The 25111-nt window shown below is 43.6% G+C and overlaps 2 protein-coding genes across 41 annotated transcripts in view; both read right to left on the reverse strand.

Moving 5' to 3' along the window:
* MADD (MAP kinase activating death domain) overlaps positions 1-15661 on the reverse strand; it is an 84331-nt gene extending 68670 nt beyond the window's left edge. For 7 of the 35 annotated variants that reach the window (XM_053386324.1, XM_053386271.1, XM_053386451.1 and 4 more), the window contains exon 1: positions 15520-15658. The gene's annotated coding sequence lies outside the window, so the exon portion shown is untranslated. Of the gene's footprint in view, positions 1-15264; positions 15339-15519 lie in introns of those variants that run through there. The other 28 variants (XM_053386468.1, XM_053386430.1, XM_053386448.1 and 25 more) reach the window with 9 other exon arrangements.
* A 2518-nt stretch (positions 15662-18179) lies between these two features.
* The window catches only part of NR1H3 (nuclear receptor subfamily 1 group H member 3), a 30239-nt gene continuing 23307 nt past the window's right edge, over positions 18180-25111 (reverse strand). For 5 of the 6 annotated variants that reach the window (XM_053386676.1, XM_053386701.1, XM_053386692.1 and 2 more), the window contains 5 exons: positions 24443-24622; positions 23485-23584; positions 22552-22665; positions 20465-20559; positions 18180-18657 (listed from right to left, as the gene is read on the reverse strand). In XM_053386676.1, coding sequence (XP_053242651.1) covers positions 18511-18657; positions 20465-20559; positions 22552-22665; positions 23485-23584; positions 24443-24622 — 636 coding nt within the window. In that variant the 3' untranslated portion in view covers positions 18180-18510. The remainder of the gene's footprint in view (positions 18658-20464; positions 20560-22551; positions 22666-23484; positions 23585-24442; positions 24623-25111) is intronic. The other variant, XM_053386721.1, reaches the window with a different exon arrangement.

The raw sequence follows: 25111 nt of genomic DNA on the forward strand, positions 1-25111 counted from the left end.
AACAACACTCTTACATAGACAGAGTCAATAAGCAATAATTGAATGATAATTCATTTTCTATACTGCTTAATATATTAAAAAGATCTCTAAGAAGTGTACAAAAAACTGAAGCAACAACAGACAACTTTTTTAAAAATTACAAAAACAGAAAGTTATATATAAAATGTTACATTAATACAAAGTTATTAATATATACAAATCATATCAATTCATTTTCCTTCTGACACAACCTCCCTCTCAGCCTCTGTTTGGACGCAGTGTCCAAACAAACTCCCACCTCATACACAAAATAGAGTTCCTGGAAACAGTAGGAATCACCCTTGTCTCTCACTTTTTATGGGCAGGCCCAAGGTGGATGGTACTTCCTCAAGATGCCCACAGCAGTGTCCCATTCAGCTGGGGAGCAAATACCTAAATCAATTAGAAGTGTCACACACTGAGGAAAGCTACCATTCTTGCTTCACTGCTGTACATAGTATGGTTATCATTGGTGTAGTAATTGTTTGGTCTAATATTACCACACATAGTACAAGGTTTCAGCTTTCTTATAAAGTTTTTTTGCCTTTCAGAGCAGAGCACGATGACTGTGTTTTCATCAGCAAGTGCCCTGGCCATACAACCTTCAATTCCATGCATACAGAGACTGGATAACAGGAGCCTCAGGTAATCTGATTCAGATCAGTCTCCATAGCAACTCAGTCTCTTGTCCCTAGATCACAGCCCATTGGAACTATTTATAGAGCAATTGCAATCTCCCCGCCCCCCCCCCACACCATGCACACACAAATCTCTCAGCACCACCCACATTACAAACAAGATTCACTTGGGCACAATAGCTGCCTTCAGCTGGCAATTAAACATCACGTTCACAGTATCAGGAGGTGCATATGACAGTGTGACATTTTCACTATGCACTTCAACTTGCAAGTCACAAGAGCTTCCCCCCTCTCCCCGTGGAGGATAGAAATCAGATTAATTATCTCTTATTGTGAACTAGGCTACTTTTACTGAGCTCAACTGGGGCGGGGGGGGGAATCTCCATGCATCACAGAACTAGTAGAATAGAATGAAGGGGGGAAATTGGTCAAGAAAATCTGGCTCATGACAGAAGTAAGCCTGAATGCCTGTCCTGAGTAAATACATATTTTTCCTCAAAGAACCTAGAAGCAGGAAGAAGAATGTGAGAGGCAGGAGAAGATTGGAGGTCTGGAGACTGTAGGCCAGTGAGCAAAGGGGTCAGACAATTGCCACATCTATAGTCCAGAACAAAAGTAGCCAAGATACAGTAATGCCCCTGGCTCCCTTAGCCCAAGTCATTGGGCTACAATTCTCATTAACCCAGTCAGCATGGTCAATGGTCAGGGATGATGGAAGTTTTAATTCAACGTCTGGAAGATGTCACATTGGTTATCCTTGTTTTAGAGTCCTAGCAGAGTGGCTATTCTTTTAACAATTGCATAAAGATGAAGCTGTGTCAATTTTGGCTTCTACTGTCACTGCAGCATTGTGACCTGATAGGCCTTAAAGGACCAACAAGGGCTAAGAAGCAGAGAAGGATGGATGCTGATTGAACGAGCCAGCTACTTCCTTGGCCGCAGGCTTCTAATATAGAATACATAGAGCAAAACAATCTTGCCAAATACTGAAAGACAGTCAGTAAAGAATCTGACCTTCAAATTCTTTGAGCTGACTGCACCAAAAACAACAACCATGCAGCCAAAGGAGAACAACTGAAATTTTCCGTAATCAAAAATGGCTTTTCTTTATGCATCAGTGCCAAGAAGCACAGTTCACATCTTCTTAAATGAACAGCTATATAATCCAAAATTCAATCATGGGGTAATCTCATGTTCAAATATTATGTTAACTTGACACCTACTACTTGGATGAGAATTTTGTTCATTCCTCATTTTAAAGTGAACTGACTCAATTCCCACCTCCTGGACATACACAGACCAGAACACAATTATCCTTCAGATTTCACACTTCTCCAAAATTTATGATCCAGTTCTTAACTCAAAGAAATGCATTAAGTGTTTTGGAAGATGGTCTTTGGTACCATATCAGACATCACATCACTAGTCACTTTGGACTTCACTCTGGACCTTTTATTGATCCCTCTGAAACAAAGGAGGCAGGTTGTACATAAAGACTTAGTAATACTGCTACTCATGATGGCCATATGCATTGTAAAAAATGTTAAGATATATTGTCAAAAAGGTCCACTTAATCCCATTATGTGGTTGACATTCAAGCAGTGGCGTAGCGTGTGGGGTGCAGGGGGGCCAGCCGCACCGGGCTCTCTGCCCCTACTAAAATCCACGGGTTAGGGGGCGCAAATTACTTGCCTTGCCCTGGGTGCTGACCCACGCTACGCCACTGCATTCAAGACAGACTCGAGTATTGCTCCATTCGGTTGTAATTAGTTAGTGTTGCAACTAGCTAGTGTTAAAACTAGCTGATATTTAAGCATCCAAGAAATGCTCTTTTTCACCATTTTATGTTACCTGAAATACAAGATAAAACTCACAAGCCAATATTATTCTCTAGAATTGACTGTAGGGGCATAAAGTATATTTAAATTTCCTTCCCCCAATGTACTCTGATAGTTACAATAAAGGTATCAACTTTTCTGGTTTCTCACAGCTATGAATGACCAGATTAAAAAGTCATTCTGCCTCTTGTGCAGCCACATAAACTTTGTGTGTAAACAGCAGACAGCTTAGCTGTCAGCCGAGATCTAAATTCAGGTAGGTAGCTGTGTTGGTCTGACGCAGTCGAAATAAATTTAAAAAATTGTCCAGTAGCACCTTAGAGACCAACTAAGTTTGTTCTGGGTATAAGCTTTCATGTGCATGCACACTTCTTCAGCCAAGATCTAAGTTTTATCTGATAACAGTGCAGGAAGATTAGAACTGATCCAGAATTGATAGCTTAAGCACTTGCCAACAGAATTATTCCATTAAAGCATTACAAATTTTGCCACACAACCAATAAATAAAAAGCAGTCAACAGCATAGTAGAATGCCAATTTAGTGGCTGTTTGACTCTTGTTTATTCTTTCTTCCAGGATGGAAATCCTCATGGATAAAGCAGCAAGAATCATTTATGCTGTATGGGAAACTAATAAGTTTTCCTAAATTAATTCCACACTTCATAAAATAACCTTGTAAGAAATAGAATTAACAGGATCTCCAACAAATGTCAAACTATATAAAATTACTCAACTGAGCAGGATTATATAAAATATTCATTTGCTTCTTTTACCCACTTTTGCCTCATTTTCTCCAGTAGTATTTCCTTTAAATATTATCTAAGAGTAAAGAATACTCCACAAATACTTGTTCTCCAACAGTTAAAGCTCTAATGGTAAATAAGCAAAAAGAATGTTAGGATCCATATACAGCACCACATAAACCAGATTAGCTACCCTCAATTAATTTAACATGATGCTCATAGCATCATTGCATTACATTGCATTAATTCACAATCACAATTAGACAGAAGATGAATGGTGGAATCGTGGCTCAGCAAGAGGTTTTTTTAATATAATGGTTATGGAACCCTGAGGAGCTGCAGGGTGCTCCAGCCTTACATTCCTAAAGGAAGGTGCAGACCCCCAACATATGCAGGCAGGGTTCATCTAGACAGGCCAGGTTATTAGCTGTGATTCCTGCATTGCAGGGGGTTGGACTCGATGAGCCCTTGGGCTCTTCCAAGTCTACAGTTCTATGATTCTGGCTGTCTGGTTAAGCACAGAAAATAGTAGAAGGGCAGGGGAAAACAACACAGTTGGGGAGTGGGGTTGTTGTTCAAGCTCCCCACCCCCCAGTAACAGCAAGGTCAAATAAATAATATTTATTGTGTTGGTCCACAGACCATAGCAGAATAAAACAAGACACCAAGACTTCCATAAAAGTACAGGAGTCATCATTGTAATGGTGATGCGACTCTACTTCATCAGAGGTTTTTAAACAGAGAGTTTGGATGGCCATCTGTCAAGGATTCTTTAGCTGTGATTCCTGAATTGCAGGAATCTCTGGGCTAAATTACCCTTGTGGGTCCTTTCCAAATCTACAGTTCTATGATTCTATGATTGTTCCATGTCAATTACACATGCCACGATTCTATTATTACTCCATGCAGTGAACTGCAATAATTTGTTTGGGCTTTCCTGCAGGAATCTTAAGTGAAACACTGGCCATTATCACAGACAGAATACTAAGTGAAAGATCAGGATACTAATATTGCACATTTCACTGAATCATCCTACTAAATACACATGGCTAATTTCATGGCTATGTTCTACCTTCACTATCAAAGGTTCTGAGTACCAATTGCTGGGAATCACAAATGGGAAGGTTTTTTAAGTGGGAAGAGTATTGTTGTAATTTAAGTCTTCCTTGAGGGCTTCCCATAGGTACCTTGATGACCCCATGATAACAGGATGGTGCACTAGTATGCACACTTTTAAAAAAAAAGCGTATATAGGCTCCAAAATTTCTATGCAATATGACAATGCAAAAATAGTTTGAAATCATATCAAATTTGTTACCTATTTTTGCTCACTTGTCCACTCCCTGAATTTTTACTTTTTCTTATTCTATTGAACATTTTAGATTGTCCTCATAAACTCACAGTACATCTAATGTATTAGTGTCATTGTCAAGATTAAAGTTCCTGCATTTCAAGTACATTCAGGTTCTCTCCATTTGTTACATTTCTATTCAAAACCATCTGAATATTTCATTAGCATGCGATTTGCTGCCAACATTAAAGAATTATGAAAGATGTTAAGGAGTATGAAGGCAACATATTTTCCTCTAATTTCCTTGCTATCTATTACTTTGTTTCAATAAATGTTGAAAAATATGCAATTAAGATTCTTTAGGAACATGTTCAAGGTTAAGTTGTCATAACACATTGCCAGTATTTCTTCTCACAGAGTGGATATGTCTGCACAGAATTTTATGTAAGAGAACTAAAATGATTCATCTACTGGGTGCTATAGAAATTGTTAGTTATATAACTGCATGCAGCATGTTTACATAATATATAGTCTGATATTTTATTATGCGTTTATCTTGTATCTAATACAGTGGTACCTCAGGTTACATACGCTTCAGGTTACATACGTTTCAGGTTACAGACTCCACTAACCCAGAAATAGTGCTTCAGGTTAAGAACTTTGCTCCAGGATGAGAACAGAAATCATGCTGCGGCGGCAGCGGGAGGCCCCATTAGCTAAAGTGGTGCTTCAGGTTAAGAACAGTTTCAGGTTAAGAACGGACCTCCGGAACGAATTAAGTACTTAACCTGTGGTACCACTGTAATGAAGAGGTAACAGCTCTAGATATACTAAAATGACTGTGTCTAAAAAATTTGGTCATGGACCCAATCAGAAAGGAGGTGAATCTTGACATAAACTTAAGTGGTGCCCAGGATCTGATGCTAGATGTTAAGTTAAATCAATTTGGAACAGTTTCCATACACCTATCAAATTCAACATATGTGAAAGTAAACATCTGCCAAGAAAGTTCAGCAGTCACATTTGACTTCAAAAGAGGAAATTTCTATTTAAATGATGAGATTGGTAGAACCAAATAATCATAGAATTGTAGAGTTGGAAGGGACCCTGAGGAACATCTGGTCCACCCCCTGAGGAACATCTGGTCCACACACCCCGCAATGCCGCTGTCCCATGCAGGAAACAAACCTGCAACCCTGGTATTATCAGCACCACACTCTAACCAACTGAGCTAAGGCCTATATAGTTATATGTCTAATAAAAGTATAACAAGGAAAGAAATGAATTGTTTATGCATAAAGTTTTATCCTGCTTTTTCATGTCTTTCTAAATATCCAAAGCATATTGCATAAAATATATAAGCACACTAATAAAATAATAATAAAATTATTATTATTATTATTATTATTATTATTATTATTATTCTTTATATCCTACCTTTTCCCCCAACAAGGACTTAAGGTAACTTTGGCTGAAATGACTGGCAGAATCCGTGATCAGGGAGAAGATTTGATTGAACAGGACTGGAAAAAGTTTAAGGACTATTTGCAGAAATATTGTAAAATCTTGGAGTGTTAATACGTTGTGGGAAGTGAAGGTGACAGGGTTTGTGTGACCTGGTTAAAGGTAAATTAAAAGAAGAATGTTAAAAAGGATAAGGGGTTATGAACAGAACATTATTATGTCATAGTATATAAGATGAGATATGGATTAAAATAAATGGAAAATTGGGACATAATAATTAGAAGAATGTAAAATTAAGTATGGTCTAATAAGGTTTGAATTTGCTGAATTGGATTAGAATAAAGAGGAACACAAAAAAGGGGGATGTGAGGAGGTCAAGACAGAGGGGTATGGAACTTCATAATTTCAAGAATAAGGGTTTTTTCTCTATTTTTCTTTTTTCTTTTTTTTCTTTTTTGCTATATAATTTTTATATTTTTTTTGTACTTGTTTTTCATGTGAACTTTATGTATGGAAAGGATACATTTTGAAATGATGAATTTTTTGTTTTGTAAAATCTTAATAAAAATTTATAAAAAATTAAAAAATAAAAAAAATTAAGGTAACTTACAGCTAAAATAGAATAAATAGCAATCACTAAAAATAAAAACAAAAACATTTAGAGAGTGTGTGTGTGTGTGTGTGTGAGAGAGAGAGAGAGAGAGAGAGTGAGAGAGAGAGATATTAAAACATACAGATCATTGCAAAAGTATTACAGTACCAGACCTTTCCTTAAAAACCATCAGTTCCCAAAAGTCTGTTGGAAAAAGAAATTATTCATCTGCCAGCAAAAGGCCAACAAAGAGGAACCAGTCTAATTTCTCTAGGAAGAGAGTTTCAAAGTCTGGAAGCAGGAACTGAGAAGGCCCATCCAAAAGAAAAATCACACTATAAATTGTTTCAAAATCTCATTTGTAATGAGGATGCAAGCTATTTCATAAAACCCTGAAAAAATAGAAAGGTCTTAATATTTTCCCCTAAATGTTAAGCTGAAAGGAGAGTTCAAAAATAAGACACCATGACTGAAAAGGACCAGCTCTATTCCCTTACAGATTCCATCCAATGCTTCGGTGAAAACTAAAGTAGGATGTGGCCTGTCCATAGATGGCAGAATAAAAAAGGCTGGTGTCTTCAACATGGCCCATTAGACTAATAGTAACCAGCGCAATTAGTTAATACTGGTACCATATGCTGTCTCTACTACTGTTTCCCTTATCCTTGAAAGGAATTGAGCTGCTGCATTCTACACAAGCTGAAGCTCTGAAGACTTTTCAACAGCAGCTTTATACACAATTCACTGCAAAAATAAATGACAAATGCATTAATCACATTAGCCCTAGGCTGCTTCCATGTTGAGCAGCTACCATGAAACAGCTATACTTTGTTCACTCACTTTATGTATGACACCTACATTACACAGTAAACAAAATACCTTCCTCCCATGCTTTCCCTGTTCAGCTTCTGCTACCCACCCCTCAGAAATGTATTATGTTTTAAAAGTTGCACAATTTTCTGAGGTGTAGCTGACCCATAGCACAGCCATTCCAGCATAACTGGCTGATAATGGCCTGCATATAATGTGTTCCAGCCATTTTCTTCTTTATAGTCTGTATCTCCTCTGTAGGAATTCTCACTATCTTGTCAACCCTTCTCTTCCAAACAGCATTACCTTTACAGTCGTACCTTGGTTTTTGAACAGAATGTGTTCTGGAAGTCCGTTTGACGTTTGGAACGTTCGGAAACCAAGGCGCAGAAGCCGTGCCGGACGTTCGGCTTCCAAGGTAAAGTTTGCAAACACCTACTTCTGGGTTTGCGGTGTTTGAGTTCCTAGTTGTTCGTGAACTAAGCTGTTCGAAAACCAAGGTACGACTGTATTGCAGTGAGGTGGGTAGAATTGATCTGGAGAGAAGGAGCATTTAACCCTTTCCCACATATACTTTCACATCACTGAAAATTCTCCCACACACACACACACACATTTGGAACTAGAGACAAGGGAACTGATCACTTGGCTATGTAATTTGTATCCCAGAAGTATGAATGCAGCTTAAGGCAAAACAACAAAAACTGGGTGTAGATATATCATCTGTGTTTGAAACACAGCAGCCAGTGTTGTGAGATGGCACTGTGGAGCTGCCCTGACATAGTTCAGGGCTATGCAGATGCCCCTGTAAGAGTGCCAAATTGGCTTCACCAGTACAGATTTTGTAATGCAGACTTTGTAGTTATCTGCCAATTTGTTGGCCTGCATTTATGTAAGCACTGAAGCTGCACAGAAATAATTTATAAACTACATCTGATCTTAGCCAAAAGGCTGAGAAGCAATCTTCATTTTTTTCATTTGGCAAGTATGTATGTGAATTCTTTAGTTTAAGCAAATGCCTACTTGAACAGAAAATACCTCGGTGGAACCTCGGGTTACGTACCGTCCTCCTTACGAACACTTTGGGTAACGAGTTCCGCTAACCTGGAAGTAGATGCTCCTGGTAGCAAACTTTGCCCCGGGATGCGAACGGAAGTTGCGCGGCAGTAGCAGGAGGCCCCATTAGCAAAAGCGCACCTCAGGTTAAGAATGACTGTGGGTTAATAACGGACCTCCGGAATGAATTAAGTTCATAAATGGAGGTACCACTGTAATTGTTTTTTGCCTTCTCCTGCTGGGTCTGATGTTACATATGATTTAGTGTTTTGCTTTTTTCATTATTTTCCTTATTTTAAAGTAATTTTTGTCATAAGTTATAATAATAATATATTATTTATACCCCACCCAATTTTAATAAAAACTCAGGAAACAAGAAGAAATTTTATAAAAGCAGCTGAATACCAAAAATATTTAATAAAAGTATGATGGGGGAGGGGGGAACTGTTTTCTTTATACATAGCATTTTTCTTCAAAGTACTGGGAATCAAGAGATAAGCCTATTCAAACTTGTAACCAAAGGGAAAAGGGGAAATACTATGTAAAACAGATAAAACATCACTTTTTAATTACATCTCTGAGAAGACGAATCAATCATAATACATTAGATTTATTTTCTCAGTTTTGCCTTGCTATTCTGACATTTCCCCACTGAAGAAGAAAAAAAATGCCTATAGTAGGAACTTAACATATGTGAGAAAGTTTATTTAATTAGAAACCCGCAAAGACACAATCAGGAACTGTTTGCATAAGTCAAAACCATACCATTTTGAATATATGGAAATGTTCCAAATAAATATTAGTAAAGTACAAAACAGTTTGGAAATGTCCAAGCATACCCCATACTTGGGATTCATGGCAGCCATGTGTACACCAAGCTTGTTTATCCTTGTACTATTTATGCTTGCCTGTTTCTCCACCCCATGGCTCTACAGAAATCACATTTTAGATACTGTGACAGACATTTTCTACCTGATTTGCAAGGTAGGTTTGTGCATTTCTCCATGATTTATCTAAGCTTTGTGCAATTCCTCATGACATTAATATAACATATGTACATAGACTATAACCTATAAAACATACATATGATGAAAACAACTGCCAGCTGGACTAGGGAAATAAATTAATGCCAACAAAACTTTTTAGCTGGAGTGAGTGGGGAGATGGGTTTCCTGATACAGAATGGTAGTTGCTGTATAAATGCAGATCTGTTATTATTAGGCTGCAGAGAAACTAACATGTGGATGAACAGATACTAAAGTGGGCCAAGTGCTCTGATGCAACAACACAGTGCATATTTGTACAATAGTATAGACAATCCATGAAAAGCCACTCCTAAGCTACTTATTACCTTATCTTAATAAATTCCACCAATGAATTCCTTTATTAGAATGAAGTCACATGCACACACCATTAACAAATTATTAATTATACATTACCGTATTTTTCGCACGATTGGACGCACCGGACCATAGGGCGCACCTAGTTTTTTGGGGGGGAAATAAAGGAAAAAAATTTTCCTTTTATTTCCCCCCAAAAGCAGGTCAGGGAAACCGAACCAGGTCGAGGAACAGCGGGATAGTGGCGCTGCGCCTCCCTGCTGTCCCCCGAGCTTGTGGGGCTGGCTGATGTCTGCCTGGCGCAGGGGCGCTCTGCTTCAGGGCGCCCCGCCCGCCGGGCGGCAGGCTGCTATCCGCAGCTTGGGGAGCCTTGTGGGGAACTCCTGCAGGGCTCCCCACGCTGCGGATGTCTGCCCGGCGCGAGGGGCGCTCTGATTCAGGGCGCCCCGCCCGCCGGGCGGCAGGCTGCTATCCGCAGCTTGGGGAGCCTTGCGGGGAACTCCTGCAGGGCTCCCCACGCTGCGGATGTCTGCCCGGCGCGAGGGGCGCTCTGATTCAGGGCGCCCCGCCCGCCGGGCGGCAGGCTGCTATCCGCAGCTTGGGGAGCCTTGCGGGGAACTCCTGCAGGGCTCCCCACGCTGCGGATGTCTGCCCGGCGCGAGGGGCGCTCTGATTCAGGGCGCCCCGCCCGCCGGGCGGCAGGCTGCTATCCGCAGCTTGGGGAGCCTTGCGGGGAACTCCTGCAGGGCTCCCCACGCTGCGGATGTCTGCCCGGCGCGAGGGGCGCTCTGATCCAGGGCGCCCCGCCCGCCGGGCGGCAGGCTGCTATCCGCAGCTTGGGGAGCCTTGCGGGGAACTCCTGCAGGGCTCCCCACGCTGCGGATGTCTGCCCGGCACGAGGGGCGCTCTGATTCAGGGCGCCCCGCCCGCCGGGCGGCAGGCTGCTATCCGCAGCTTGGGGAGCCTTGCGGGGAACTCCTGCAGGGCTCCCCACGCTGCGGATGTCTGCCCGGCGCGAGGGGCGCTCTGATTCAGGGTGTCTTGCCCGCCGGGCGGCAGGCTGCTATCCGCAGCTTGGGGAGCCTTGCGGGGAACTCCTGCAGGGCTCCCCACGCTGCGGATGTCTGCCCGGCACGAGGGGCGCTCTGATTCAGGGTGTCCTGCCCGCCGGGCGGCAGGCTGCTATCCGCGGCTTGGGGAGCCTTGCGGGGAACTCCTGCAGGGCTCCCCACGCTGTGGATGTCTGCCCGGCACGAGAGGCGCTCTGATTCAGGGCGCCCCGCCCGCCGGGCGGCAGGCTGCTATCCGCAGCGTGGGGAGCCTTGCGGGGAACTCCTGCAGGGCTCCCCACCCTGCGGATGTGTTCCCGAAGCGCCGGGCGCTCTGCTTTCAGGGCGCCCGATGCTCCGGGAAGCAGGCTGCTATCCGCAGCCTAGACATCCCTGCGGGATCTCCCGCAGGGTTGCCTAGGCTGCGGATGTGTTCCCGAAGCGCCGGGCGCTCTGCTTTCAGGGCGCCCGACGCTCCGGGAAGCAGGCTGCTATCCGCAGCCTAGACATCCCTGCGGGACCTCCCGCAGGGTTGCCTAGGCTGCGGATGTGTTCCCGAAGCGCCGGGCGCTCTGCTTTCAGGGCGCCCGACGCTCCGGGAAGCAGGCTGCTATCCGCAGCCTAGACACGGCTAGCGGAGCGCTAATCCCGAAGCTTGGGGCTGCGGAGCTCAGCGCGCCCCAAGCTTCTGGGTCCAGGCAAGGTCTAGACGGCTAGCGGAGACCTTGCCGGCACCCAGAAGCTTGGGGCCCGCTGAGCTCCGCACGCGCCAAGCTTCGGGATTAATGCAGCGCTCCGCTAGCCGTGGGAGAGCTGGCTCTCCCACGGCTAGCGGATAGCTTCCTGAAGCCTGGAGAGCGAGAGGGGTCAGTGCGCACCGACCCCTCTCACTTTCCAGGCTTCAGCGAAAGCCTGCATTCGCTCCATAGGACGCACACACATTTTCCCTTGCTTTTTAGGAGGGAAAAAGTGCGTCCTATGGTGCAAAAAATACGGTAAATGCCTGTTACTAGTTCCAGGTAGTAACGGAAGCATTGGTACAACTTCTCTACTAACAAAGGTAACAAAGGTGATTTAGAATATGCCAACCACTCTACAAAGTATTAAGAACATAAGTATTAACACCTGACTACGCTGGAAAATCATCATATCATATCTGACTCTGGTTTATATATTTTATCATAAATATCACTTGATGTTTTTCAATGATTGGTATTATTTTATAATGAATTTTAAGTGGCATAATGTTGGCTCTATCAAAATAAATTATTCATTTTGAATTATCATAATATGTATTACACTGCTAATTGTAATGAGGTATTGATAGGTAGTTTTATGGTTGCATTGCAAGCCACATTTTTGGGATGCATTTATGTGGGAAACTGGCATACAAACTGAACTAATAAGAATGTTAGTGTAAGTGCTGGGCTCCAGTGCTAGCCATTAATTCTTGCAGGCTGAATTCAGGTTTTTATTTTGTCCTTCTATACCTTAAATTACTCTCAGTCCAGTGCTCTAGCAAGGGCATCTATAGGAATTTTCTCAGCAACTGTCCAACAGCCATAGAACTTCTCTTCGAGACTCACAAAAGCCTAAGGATCCTAGATTATTTTCACATAGCACACTAAAAGGTGTACTTGAGGTTTTCAAGTATTATTTCTTTCACAGGAGACAAAGAACAACCATTTAAGCTTCTTGTATGAAAGTCAAATACAAATCACTTTAGGCAGTAATCCATGTTGGTTTTTAATGTTTGTTTGTAATTGGTTTAAAAGGATAAAATGAGAATTCCCCAGATGCCTAGATGCAAGATTGGGGTAAATACTCTCTTGGTGAAAGAGCTCCAGCAGATATTGAAAATGACAAAACATGGAGCAAAGCAGTAAGCTCCACTGAATTCAATAAAGCTTGCTTCCCAGTAGACATGTTGAGGATTGTGCTGTTAGAATGTTTTTGACACATGACCGAAGTCTCAGAATATTTTTACATACTACAGGGCCTCTTGGTGAACTATTTTACATACACAATAAACACAACACAAATTTTAAAAACTGAACATTTTAACCAGTGTTGTATTTTGCATTTGTGTTACAATTACAAAAACTACCAAGGCTCACATGTGAAAATGTCCTTAAGCCAGTAGGGGGTAGAGTTTTGTCTGCTCTGGCCTGTCTTTCACAAATGCTGTCATTCACTTTATGTCGAGTAGACAGATGGGACAGAAATCTAAATAAATATGCTTTAAAGATCTCAGCAACATCAGCAAGCAAATCCTTGGCAGAATTTCCTATCAACATTCCCATCATGTTTAATATACAGCCTAAATGTATTTGTTTTCAAGAACACACAAACATTTTATCATACAAAAGGAGACACTTGATGGGGGTGCATTATTCTGGTCAGAATTACTGAGAGGCTATAAATGAATGGCTCCATCAGATATGGATAACTAAAGACAATAACTATTCACTGTACATCAGAAACACATAAATAGCATGCTGTGTAAGGGGGGAAATGCCAACTAGATGGTTCTGATGAGTTCCTTGCTTCTGCAAAGAAACCATGAAGAATGGACAGTTTCTGCTACCTCCAAGGAATCACACCTAGTGATGATCAGATCCTAACAGATAAATCGCATTCTTAAATTAATTTTGATCCTATTTTATATTGTTTTGATTGATCTACAGTATGTTACTTTTATTGTGTATTTCTTTTGTAATATGTGTTAATGTTGTTCACCACTTTGGGGTGCTTTGGGCCCAAAAGCATTGCAGAAATGATCACCAGGAAAATGAAATCTATCTGAGGAGCTCATGTGTACAGAATAGATGCTACTCTATTAGTTGAACTTACAATGTGTCACCACACAACCCTTCATTCTTTAAAGCACACATTCTCCTCTTTCAGATTGTTTCAACACTGGGAGGCCAGCTGCTTCAAAAACCACAGTCCCTTAATAGATGCTGTAATTTTCCAGCTGGCCAAACTCGACCCCCAAAAATGCAAGTCAGAAGCAAGCAAGATCGATCTCCCAACACCTTATTTTGCAAGGCACAGACAGCAAAGACAGACTCTTCATTTCCGTGTGGAATGTAAGCCGACTCCCGCGGCCTTGAGGACGACATACGACCCCTCCGCGGGTGTTGTTGGGCCGAAGAATATCTCTGCTGATGAAATATACTCAGAGTCGCAAAGTGATTTCATGCTCTTTATTCAGCTCATAGTGGTGAGGAGGAATGAAAGTCCCCTCAAAGTATCTGCTTTATAGACATTATTTACACAATGGGCTGCACATGATTGGCTAATTCCGGAATTCTACTGTAAGCCAATCAGGTTGTGGATTCACTTCTATCTGGAGCATGATTGGGTAGTTCCTGCCAACCAATCATACTGCTGCATTGTTCTAGGACCAATCAGACTGCTGCCTTTTGGATCCTATTGTTCTAGGACCAATCAGACTGCTGCAGTTTGGATCCTATTCAACTCAGTACATAACAGCTGAGTTGGTCACAGCAACGAGAGCCGCAAACTGCATTTTATCTCTTCCCTCTATCTCTCTCTCTCTCTCGTGACCTTGGACAAGCATCCACCCGGAGCGAGTCCAGGAGAACAGCTGCAACCGTATCGCATCCCCCAAGGACAGGAGAGATGGATCCACAGAGCAAGGACGGGGCATCTTCGCGTTGCAAGCTCAGCCCAGAGGAGGGATGAGAGGGAAGCCACACAAATCACACCAACATCAGGCAGTCGCCCTCCGAAACCCATCTATACGCACATAACACACACATACTGTGTTTTTTTGTGTGTACACACACACACACAGAGTACACACATACAGTGGTACCTCAGGTTAAGTACTTTATTCGTTCTGGAGGTCCGTTCTTAACCTGAAACTGTTCTTAACCTGAAGCACCACTTTAGCTAATCAGGCCTCCCGCTGCTGCCGCGCCGCCGGAGCACGATTTCTGTTCTCATCCTGAAGCAAAGTTCTTAACCCAATATAATATTTCTGGGTTAGCGGAGTCTGTAACCAGAAGCGTCTGTAACCTGAAGCATATGTAACCCGAGGTACCACTGTACACTCCTCCAGTACCTGCCCTCCTAAACCCATTTATACGCACATAAATACACACAGGCACAGTACCTGCTGCATCCCGCTAATGCCCCTTAAGCTTTATCCCTTTATCCCTCCCTGCCCCCCCCCGGCAGCTCCCCTCCCCCCTCCCCATGCGGCTGCGCCTCATCCAGCGCCTGCCAATACTTCTCTTCCCCCCCACCCACACACCACCTTCTCTGCGTCTGCCGTCGGCACCCCCCGCCCGAACGCCTTTCCGTTCCGAGCCCCCCAGCTGTGCCTGCTGCCCTCCAACACCCGCGCACTCCTCCGTCCTCCCCTCCCGGCCCACGCGAGCTCCGCGCGCCCACCTGCTCTCCACCGAGCAGCCCCTCAGCCCAGGCGCCACTGGCTGCGTATCCCGCCGCCGCCGCCGCCGCCTCAGGTCCGGTTCTCTCTTCTTCGCCGCCGCCGCCGCCGCCACCCCGACGCAAGCGAGCGCGCCTCCTCTGCCTTCCCCACAAACCCTCGCCGCCTCTCAGCCCCGCATATGTCACAGACAGGAGGCCGGGCGGCGCCCCATTATCCGCTTCCCAGCCGTTAGCGCGAGGCCTGCTGGCCTTTACCTGTCAGACGAGGCCGCCTCCTCCTCCTCACGCACCGCGCAGCTCAGCTCAGCCCCAGCCTAAAAGCCGCCTGGCTCCAGTTCCGCATCAACAGCCCGGGGAGGAGCGAACCAACAAGCCGGAGGAGGGCGGGGAGCGGGAGGTGGGAGAGCCAAACCATTCAGCCGCTCGCAGGGGGAGGGCGGGGCGGAACGCAACGAGGGGAAGCGGCGCGAGACCCGAAAGCGGCGGGAAGAGGCGCTGCGGAGTCGCTCGCTGCTGAGGGCCTTGAGAGCGCCGTGGCTCCCGGCCGGGCCCTGCAGGAGGGGGTCGAAAAGCGGGCCGGAGCCGCGTTAAGCAACAAACTCCCCCCCCCCGCCGCCGCCACTGTGTGGGACAAGGGCTGTTGAAAGAGGCGTTATAATGAGCACGAGCAGAGCAACCAAAGAACCATTTCAATCCAAAGGAGATGCCACATGTTCTCCTCCTTCCAAAAAGCAAAAACCCGCTACCCAAAGATGCGCACATTTAACAACGGTCGTTTACTAACAGTGAACATTATGTATTAGATTTTAATTTTTTGCATAAACATTAGCATTTTGCAAACAGTCAAAAATACAGAATTAAAGGTAAAGGATATTGCAACAGCAAAGTTATATATAAAAAAACAGTTTACAAATTGTTACAAGTGCTTTATAGAGTGAGTGAAGGCCAGTGGTAAGAGACCAACCTCAAGTGCAAAACAGACACAAGGCCGACACCATAGGGATGGCACTTGCTACAGTCAACAATCACATTGGTTCACGGGCCCAGGCTCTTACGATGGTTGCAGGGCAAGCAATTTAAATCCCAACAAAGGAAGCACATACTACTGCAGTGCCAGGGAATCACAGATTTAATTCCCGGCATCAATTTATTCTAGCAAACAGAAGGATGGGTGTTTTTCTTCAAGTATGCAAACTTAGGTATGCTTAAGCACATTGATTGGGTGTGCCTAACTCTGCATAGGACCAGGCTGAAAACATTCAACTACTATATAATGGGTATCAACCTTAAAGGAAAGTCCTTAGATAAAAACTTGACATGTTCAAAGACGAGAAGGAAGGATTATAAACATACACCTCAAAATAGATTCAGGCCCCTTTCTTTTTTCAGCATAAACTTGGATCACACATGCAAACTTATTTTTCTTCCTGAAGATATCTTATGGCAGCAGAGGAAAATATTGTTTTGTAAGACAAATTTGGAGTGAAGAACCAGGTTGGAGGGGAGAAAGTTCTTAACTCTTTGAATACCTGCCATTTTTTGCTGCAACAGTTCTCCAGTTGCTTTTCTTTCCACATGGGGTCCAAAGACATACGTAATTTACCCTTATAAACATTATGTCTGGAACTCTATAGAGGAAATGGCTGGTAGGGAGGGAAGTTGCAGCTGAAAATCAGTGGGAAGGATAAGGGTTAAGCCCCACTCTACCAATTCTGTTCCAAATTGCCTGTTTCAAAGTGTCTCTTCTCTTAGAAAAATAGACATCAGTACCCACATTACACAGATACCCAAGTAATGTTTGATACTATTACAACATACATACACACCACTGTAAGCTCATACAAATAGCTCAAAATACAAGGACAGGGAACATTCTTGATCTCTGGAGTCCAGGCATAGAGATACCTTCCCATGCAGATCTTTCCTGTCCACATGACTGAAGGAGTAGTACAAGACATGACAGAACATACAGCTGGCATCCCGAGCTAACCACACAAATCTCTTGGATTTGTGTCCTTGGAATGTTCCTCTGATCCACCTGGCACAATATGCATTCCTCGCAAGCCAAAAAATAATGAACTAGGCATGTTCATATAGACACAACCTTCTATGAAATCATTTGTCATGTTTTCATGTTTATGAAACCCAAAAGGAATACAGGTGCAACAAATGGTATCTACACAGAAACAGTATGGCAAGGGACAGCACTGATCTCCACTATGCCAAGACCATGCCTGACTGCGGGCAAGAGGGTTGATAGTTATAAAGCAAGCATGCTGCTCAGTGCAGATTCTACAGGTAAGATGTGTCCCATGTTGAAGCTGTGCTAATCTGCAAGTTCACAAACTTTATAAGGGCCACTTCACAGATTGCTCATTGAGACTGCAGTCCTATGTGTAATCAACTGAATGCAAGCCACACTGAACTAAGCAGGACTTACGGTACTTTTTAGTACCTGTATACAGGATGGGGTTGCACAAATGCATGTTGTGTGTACATGTGATGTACACCTTCACATTAGAAGCAGCTGCATAGCAGGGATTGGTTACTGGGCATGGCTCCCTGTGCATTTTTGATACACACATGAATGGCCCTAAAATACCAGTGGTGGTATTGCGGGGGGGGCACATAGGAGTTGGGAAAAGAAATATCACTGAGTTTTCTATGATACCGCTACCCTTCCAACCTTCAAAGCCCCTTTGAAAAAGTCAACAAAATTGCATTATGGTTACAGGTTTCGGGGGGGGGGCGGGTTCCGTCAAGGACCAAAAACTACTCGAGATTGCCAGAAACATCTATGAATGAGAAAATGTATTTAGAATATTCAGTCCAGACAACTCCCAGTAAACTAAACAAACTGGATACATAATGGGGGCATGCCTCTGAAACCCTGAGGGGGTGTGGGGGTGTGGGGGGGTGTGGGGGTGTATGACAGGTCCTTGAAATTAAACACAGGATAAGTGCCTGAAGAAGGAGAGCCACTGGAGAAATTATTAGGGTGGGTTCGTCATCTCTACTACGTTGAGGTGTTTCAGTTGTTCCATTTCTGGAAGGCATTAAAATCAAAGACTCAAGCATTAACTGGTCCATCTCAATTGCCTTCTGCATTGTTTCAGAACAAAGAAACCACAAGACCATAGCCCTCTGCACTGAGCTCCAGTGTTTTGGAGAGGGGAGGACAGCTTCTGGTTAGCAACAGTCAAGGATGGGGTTGCTTCAGCTAGCTGGTGCACAGGGACAGTGCGGTCATTCATTGACATCCCAGATCTCTGAAAGAAGGGGTGGCAGCTTCTTGTCCTGTAGCCGAAGAGCAAACACCTGTTCAGAATGGACGCTACTTAGAGTCCGAAGACTGACCAGTTTCATTAACATCCGTGGGAACATTAGATGATCCTGCAAGGTCATATGCAAAAGGACAATGGTATCAGTCAGAGCCAAAATCTATTTCAGTCTCAGCTTCTCATCAGCAAAGCAGGACTACTAATGACTTGCTCCCATGGTAATACTTCAAGGCATTTTAGATATCAGCGTAATTAATAATGTTAAATCTAAGCCTATGCCAATCAGTTCAATTGTAAAATGACTCGGCAACCTCACAGATTGCAATGCACTATGCCAAAGGACCCCAAGCTCCTTGCTCAGAACAAATTATGCAAATCATGGACATTTGCATGAACTGCTTTGCACTCTTTGCATAATGAATTTAAATCTTAATATTTGGGTTTGGTTTTTTGGGGGGGAGGGGGAAATGGTACCATCAAGAACTGGGGAGTTAACTGACAAAGCAAAAATCAAAGGACTACAGGGCAGAAAGCTGAGAATATAAAACTAGGAGCAATTATATTGTGTACTAGGAGGCTTGGACAAGAAACAGTATTATGTTCTGTGCACTAAAACTCCTGTTCAAGACTTGTCTGAGCTTCCAGACCTTCAAGCAGCACATTTCAATCAATTTTCTCTCCCCATCCCCCAGCAGCTACAGTTCAGAATTAGAACTGTATTATCTCCCAAAACAAGAATGTCTAACTTGTGGGCTTTCCAGATGATGTTGGATGCCCATGAGCCCATGTCAGCATGGTCAATAGCCAGGAATGATGGGAATTGTAGTCCAGCAACATCTGGAAGGCCACTCCACCCCTGGCCTAAAAGACAGCTGGACAGCTCAACATAGGGAAGGTTCCCCAAGATCTTGAGGAGCTGTTGACAGTGCTAGCAAACGTAACTGACTACAGGTAGTTACATATAAACAGGAGGCAGATAGAGGTTGTACAAGGCTGCATAATGTATATAGGATTGCCCATCTCTATGGGAGTCTAAGCTGTCACAGAATGTGCGGTAGGTGCATCTCCTAAACTACAGTTCCTTTAGGCCACCTTCATTTTCTGCACATGTAAGGATTAACTTGTTAGAAAGCAGAAGCATATGGTGGCTGAAAAGGCAGAGGGCCTTCTCGGCAGTGGAGCCTGCCCTGTGGAGCGCCCTCCCATCAGATGTCAAGGAAATACCGGTAAATAACTATCTGACTTTTAGAAGACATCTGAAGGCAGCCCTGTTTAGGGAAGTTTTTAATGTTTGATGTTTTATTGTGTTTTTAGTGTTCTGTTGAGAGTCGCACAGAGTGGCTGGGGAAACCCAACCAGGTGTGCGGGGTATAAATATTATGGATAATGATGATTACTGTGACAATGGAGCTGAAAGCATCTCCACTAAATATTTGCTTTCTCTCCTCAAGCTCTTAAAGAAAGGAGCACTCTTTGAGTACGCCCCTATTAGATCTGTAATGTTTGCCCCTTCTGTTTTTTTTAAAATAAATATTAGATAGCAGGAAAGGAACCAAAGTTCAATAGCAGCACTACATACAGAAAGTCACAGGTGTAATGCTTGGCATCTCCAGATAAAAGGATTTCAGCTAACAAGGCTGGGAAAGAAGTTTGCCTGTGAGCTTGCAGAGCAGCTGCCAGTCCGAGTATGCAGTATTATTATTATTATTATTATTATTATTATTATTATTACTGAATTAGACAAACCAATGGTCTGATTCAGGATAAGATAGATTCCTATGCAAACAGAATCATTTGGACATGCAGTCCAAAAGACCAATCAATACAACTTAAAAAACCCGATAACTTTAATCTCAATAGTATTCTGCACACATATTTTTGGCAATACAAAATGACTCAGAGCTCAGCCAGACACTTACGTTTGGTCTGTGGATGCAAATGTAAGAATGAAGGGCTTCTACGTAGGTATGCTGCAACCTTTCAACCAGGGTCTGGTCTTGAACGTTTGGCCGGTCTGCCAATAAGCAGGACAAAAGGTTCATAGGTAGCTGAATGGAGACTAGTCAGACTGAGGCTAAAATCCAAATACTCAAATCCACCAAGCCCCTTCCCAAAGTCTGGCTCCACAACTGTCCATGCGCCCTACAGCTTAGACATGCACAGGTTCCTGTCACATGAACCATTCTCTCACACCTGCGGGGTTTTATTCATGTTTATTATGAACAAGTATTTACCGTATTTTTCGCCCTATAGGACGCACTTTTTCCCCTCCAAAAATGAAGGGGAAATGTGTGTGCATCCTATGGGGCGAATGCAGGCTTTCACTGACGCCTGGAGAGCGAGAGGGGTCGGTGCACACCGACCCCTCTCACTCTCCAGGCTTCAGGAAGCTCTGCGCAACCCTCGGGAGACCGGCGCGACTTCACACCGGTCTCCCGAGGGCTGCGCAGAGCTGCCTGCAGTCCCGGGCTTTGCGCAGCTCTGCGCAACCCTAGGGAGCCCGGCGCGAAGTCGCGCCGGTCTCCCTAGGGTTGCGCAGAGCTGCCTGCATTCCGAAGCCCGGGGCGCACTGAAGAGCATGCCTCGGCTTCGCGGAGCTCTCCTCAAGCCTGGGGAGACCGGCGCGACTTCCCGCCGGGCTCCCTAGGCTTGCGGATAGCAGGCTGTTCTCGGGGCTGGGGTCGGGGGAAGCTCGGCATGGGGGGGAAATAAAATATTTTTTTCTTTATTTCCCCCCCAAAAAAACTAGGAGCGTCCTATGGGGCAGTGCGCCCTATGGGGCGAAAAATACAGTAACTCCCACCAGCGTCAATGAAAGAAGCAAATGTTGTGAGCTAGGCTGCCTTACAAGGTTATTGTTGTTGTAGCAGCAAGTTTTATTTCATCATAACAAAACTAAAATATCAATAGAAACTAAAACCCAAGAGCTGAAAAGATTGAGATAATATATATGAAGGACTTTGAACATTCTGAAGTTCAGTGAAACATGGAGGGGGGGCTCTGACCCTCCAGATGTTTTTGGATCATAAATCTCATCAGTTTTAACTATTGGCCATGGGGCTATGGGGTTGAAGGGAAATGTAGTTTGGCACCATCTGCAGGGCCAAAGGTTGCCTAACCCTGCTTTAAATTATGTTTAACAATGAGGAGAACTGCTGAGCTTTGGCTAGTGTTTTGTTTGTTTGTTTGTTTTTAATTACTTGCAGCAATACTTTTCTCTGTATCAAAGCATCCAGAAAACAAAACAGGAGAAGCAATTTCACTGTGACGTCCTCACCCAACTCATATATTTCCATACACTTTCACACAACTGGGGCTTAGGTGTTTGGGTCTTGGGGGTGGGCACAGAATCAATGGGCCAAATTCTATAACTCCAAAAAGTGAACCAAAGCTAAGCCACTTCACACATCCGTGTCAAGACGACTTACTTCCCTGCCTCCACCACGATATACAAGAAGAGTCACCAGCATAGTTCCCTCCAAATGCTGTTGGACTACAATTCCCATCAGCCCCAGCCAGTGATCAGCAGCTATGGGAGTTATAATTCAACAACACCTGGAGGCTACTGCACTGGATACTGAAGAAATAGGAATACTCCCAAGCCATAAAGTGATTACTATGTCTTCCACATTCCCTATTTTTCATCAGAGGCTTTATGAGCATCTTTTACTTCTCAACCTTCTCAGTCCCCATGAGAACAATTATATTAAGTGGGTTGTTTTTCTATCATATTGTTACAGTGGACTCTTTCGTGAGTCTTCTGCTCTCGGAGACTCAGGAGGTTGACAAGTTATATATGTCAAGACTTCCATCTGGTTCTCACTATGTTTCAAAGACCGATGATCCAGAACATTAATTCACAGCACAAATTATCCTTCAGCATCATCATTAGAATCTTATTCTATGCTATATCTATGTGTGTTTCTTCGTAAGAAAATGGTATTAAGCTCCCACATACAAACTCTTGTTTTTTTGATTAGGCAGCATGAGCTCCTAGGCTTATTACCTGCAGAAAAAATGCTGATAGCAATTAAAAGTGCATATTCAGCATCATTGAGTTGCAGTTCATTCATTCCCTTTGAAAATCCAAAGATGGGGTTGATGAACTCAAACTGAAGGCCTGGGGGGGGGGGGAGACAGCAAGCAGGAAGTTAAAAGTCAACATTGCTTTAATGTAATGCAAAACATTTTTTTAAAAAAATTGAAGGCATTTTGAATCTTAATGGTGCTCTATTATTTCCCATTTTTTGTTCAGTAGTTGCTACCTTATATTCATGGCACTGTGACACTAGTTCCAATTAGAATAACTGTAAAAGCCAGCCAGTCCTGCTTAATTTTAATGAGTTTTAGTAGAGTCATGGAATCATAGAGTTGGAAGGGACCCAAGAGTCATGTAGTCTGACCCCCAAGTGGTTCTCCATCCCATTTGAAACCATACCAGACCCTGCTTCGCTTTGAAAATGTGCTAACGGTTTTATTGCTGTACCACTAGGAGTCCTAACTTTTGTATTTTAATGTTTGTATGTTTTAAAGTACAGTTGTAATTTTTTATTGATTTTCTTGTTTTATCTTCTTGTAAATTGCTTTGAGGTTTTTAACAATCAAGTGGTACGTAAATGTTATTAAATAAATAAATAAAATAGCGAAACAGAGCCCTTAAACCTAAAAGAAAAATACATATTTTCAAGTACAGTACAAGAGAAATCAAGCCCCACTGGAATCACTTGGGAATTCCAAAAGCAGGATAGAATGAACCATGGTGGAAATTTCCATATTAAAAGGTGCAGCTGGGAGTAAAAATGCCAAGTTAGAGCACTTAGAGCATAACTTCTTTTGGAGCAGAGTCTGGACTTTGTTTTTTTTCAGCATTTAAAAAAAAGCTGCCCACAGTGAAGAAGAAAAAAGATCTCCTTGATACTCTAAACTGTGTTTAGCTCACCAGCTTTGGCAAAGTCATCCCGATTATAACTCAAGTCCTTCAAAAAAGTGATGCATTCTGTTTCTGGATTGTAGCGCCGAGATGTCTCCAACAGCATCACCTTAAATGTAGAAAACAGAAGTCATTAAACGCCTGGCAATAAACTAGCAGGACAAATCCCTGCACCAATAGCCCTCAGTAAGATAGTACACAGTGGCATGGATCCTATTGAGTGCTCACAGAAGGGAATTTTCAGACCTGCTCCTTTTCTTACTATGTCAAGATTTGTGGCCTGCAAGGGAAAAGGCAGGCAAAAGTCAGGTCCAGTTAAGTAGATCAAATTACAACAAGGCAGGTCAGGTTACAGTAAAGTGGGTCCAGTTAAGTAGGTCAGGTCAAAGTCAATCAGCTCAAGACAAATCAATTTACTACTAATTTGGTCATGGTAGGTTCCAGTAAACAGCAACCAGGACCATGGACAGCTCCAAATGAGCTGATGTAGAAGAGTATTGTCTCAGCAAAGAACCAGGTGTCACATGAAGACTTTAAAATGCTCCTGAGCATTTTAAAAATCTTTATTATCTAAATTACAATTTGGTGAGCAATTCCTACATTTGATTAATCAAATCTACTCACTGTTTAATGCCATTGTTACAGGTATGACACCAAACCCATCCACCTCAATAGGAACACCTGCCAAAGTGGTCCCCTGTAGCTGCCTCTTCTTGCAGTGGCAATCGAGGTGCCTGCCATTCAATTGGGGGCAGATACCAGTAGCGTAGCTAGGCATGGGTGGGGTGGGCGCCGTAGGGCACAACAAGGGTTTGTTGGGCGGTACGGGAGTCTGTTGGGCGGCACGTTGGCTGGGCACATTCTGCCCTGTCCTGACAAGCTTTCACCAGCCAGGTGTCACCGTTGTTTATGACTGCAGTGACAGCTGCCATTCCTTCTGATGAGAGCAGCAGGGTGTAGGTCTTACCTCTATTGTAGATGTCTTCAGAAGAGCAATCTGATCTTCCCTGGTGAGCTCCAGGAAACCTGGCAACTGCTTTGCAAAGTCCACAATCTCCTGTACAGAAATGATTGCCAGCTCCGTAAAATGAGCAAAACGCTGCTGTCGTGCTTCGCGGTGAAGAGGATCCGAAATCTGAGGCCACGGCTGGAGTTTTCGTGGGAAAGCCATGGGGAGAAAAGGAAGAAAGAGTCTGATAAAGGTTGGAAGGGAAAAGCAAAAAGACTCCTGAAATGAGTGAGAAATATCCCACTTCTTCTACATCACCTCATATTTCTTATATAGACCCAATCTAAAGAGCCCCACTATTCTTTCCTGTTCAGCAGTCCATGGCTAGTTATTCCAGAACCCCAAAAGCCACATGATCCATGGTCAGCACCTTAAGTCCACAATTCCATTGGGCATCAGCATTCTGACCCCATCTGCTCTAAGGTGAAAACAAGCTCCTCCCAGGGTCTACAAGCTTGGGCCTTAATGCCTGGGATATGCAGGACCCTTTGGGATCCATGAGAATCATAGAATCGTAGAGTTGGAAGAGATCCAAGGGTCCCTTGGAAGGGATCCAAGGGTCTAGTCCAACCCTCTGCAATTCAGGAATCAATGAGAAGTACAGTCATACTTGGGAAGTCGAACAGA

Source organism: Podarcis raffonei, chromosome 1 (assembly GCF_027172205.1).
Source record: "Podarcis raffonei isolate rPodRaf1 chromosome 1, rPodRaf1.pri, whole genome shotgun sequence".
NCBI classification, from domain to species: Eukaryota; Metazoa; Chordata; class Lepidosauria; order Squamata; family Lacertidae; genus Podarcis; species Podarcis raffonei.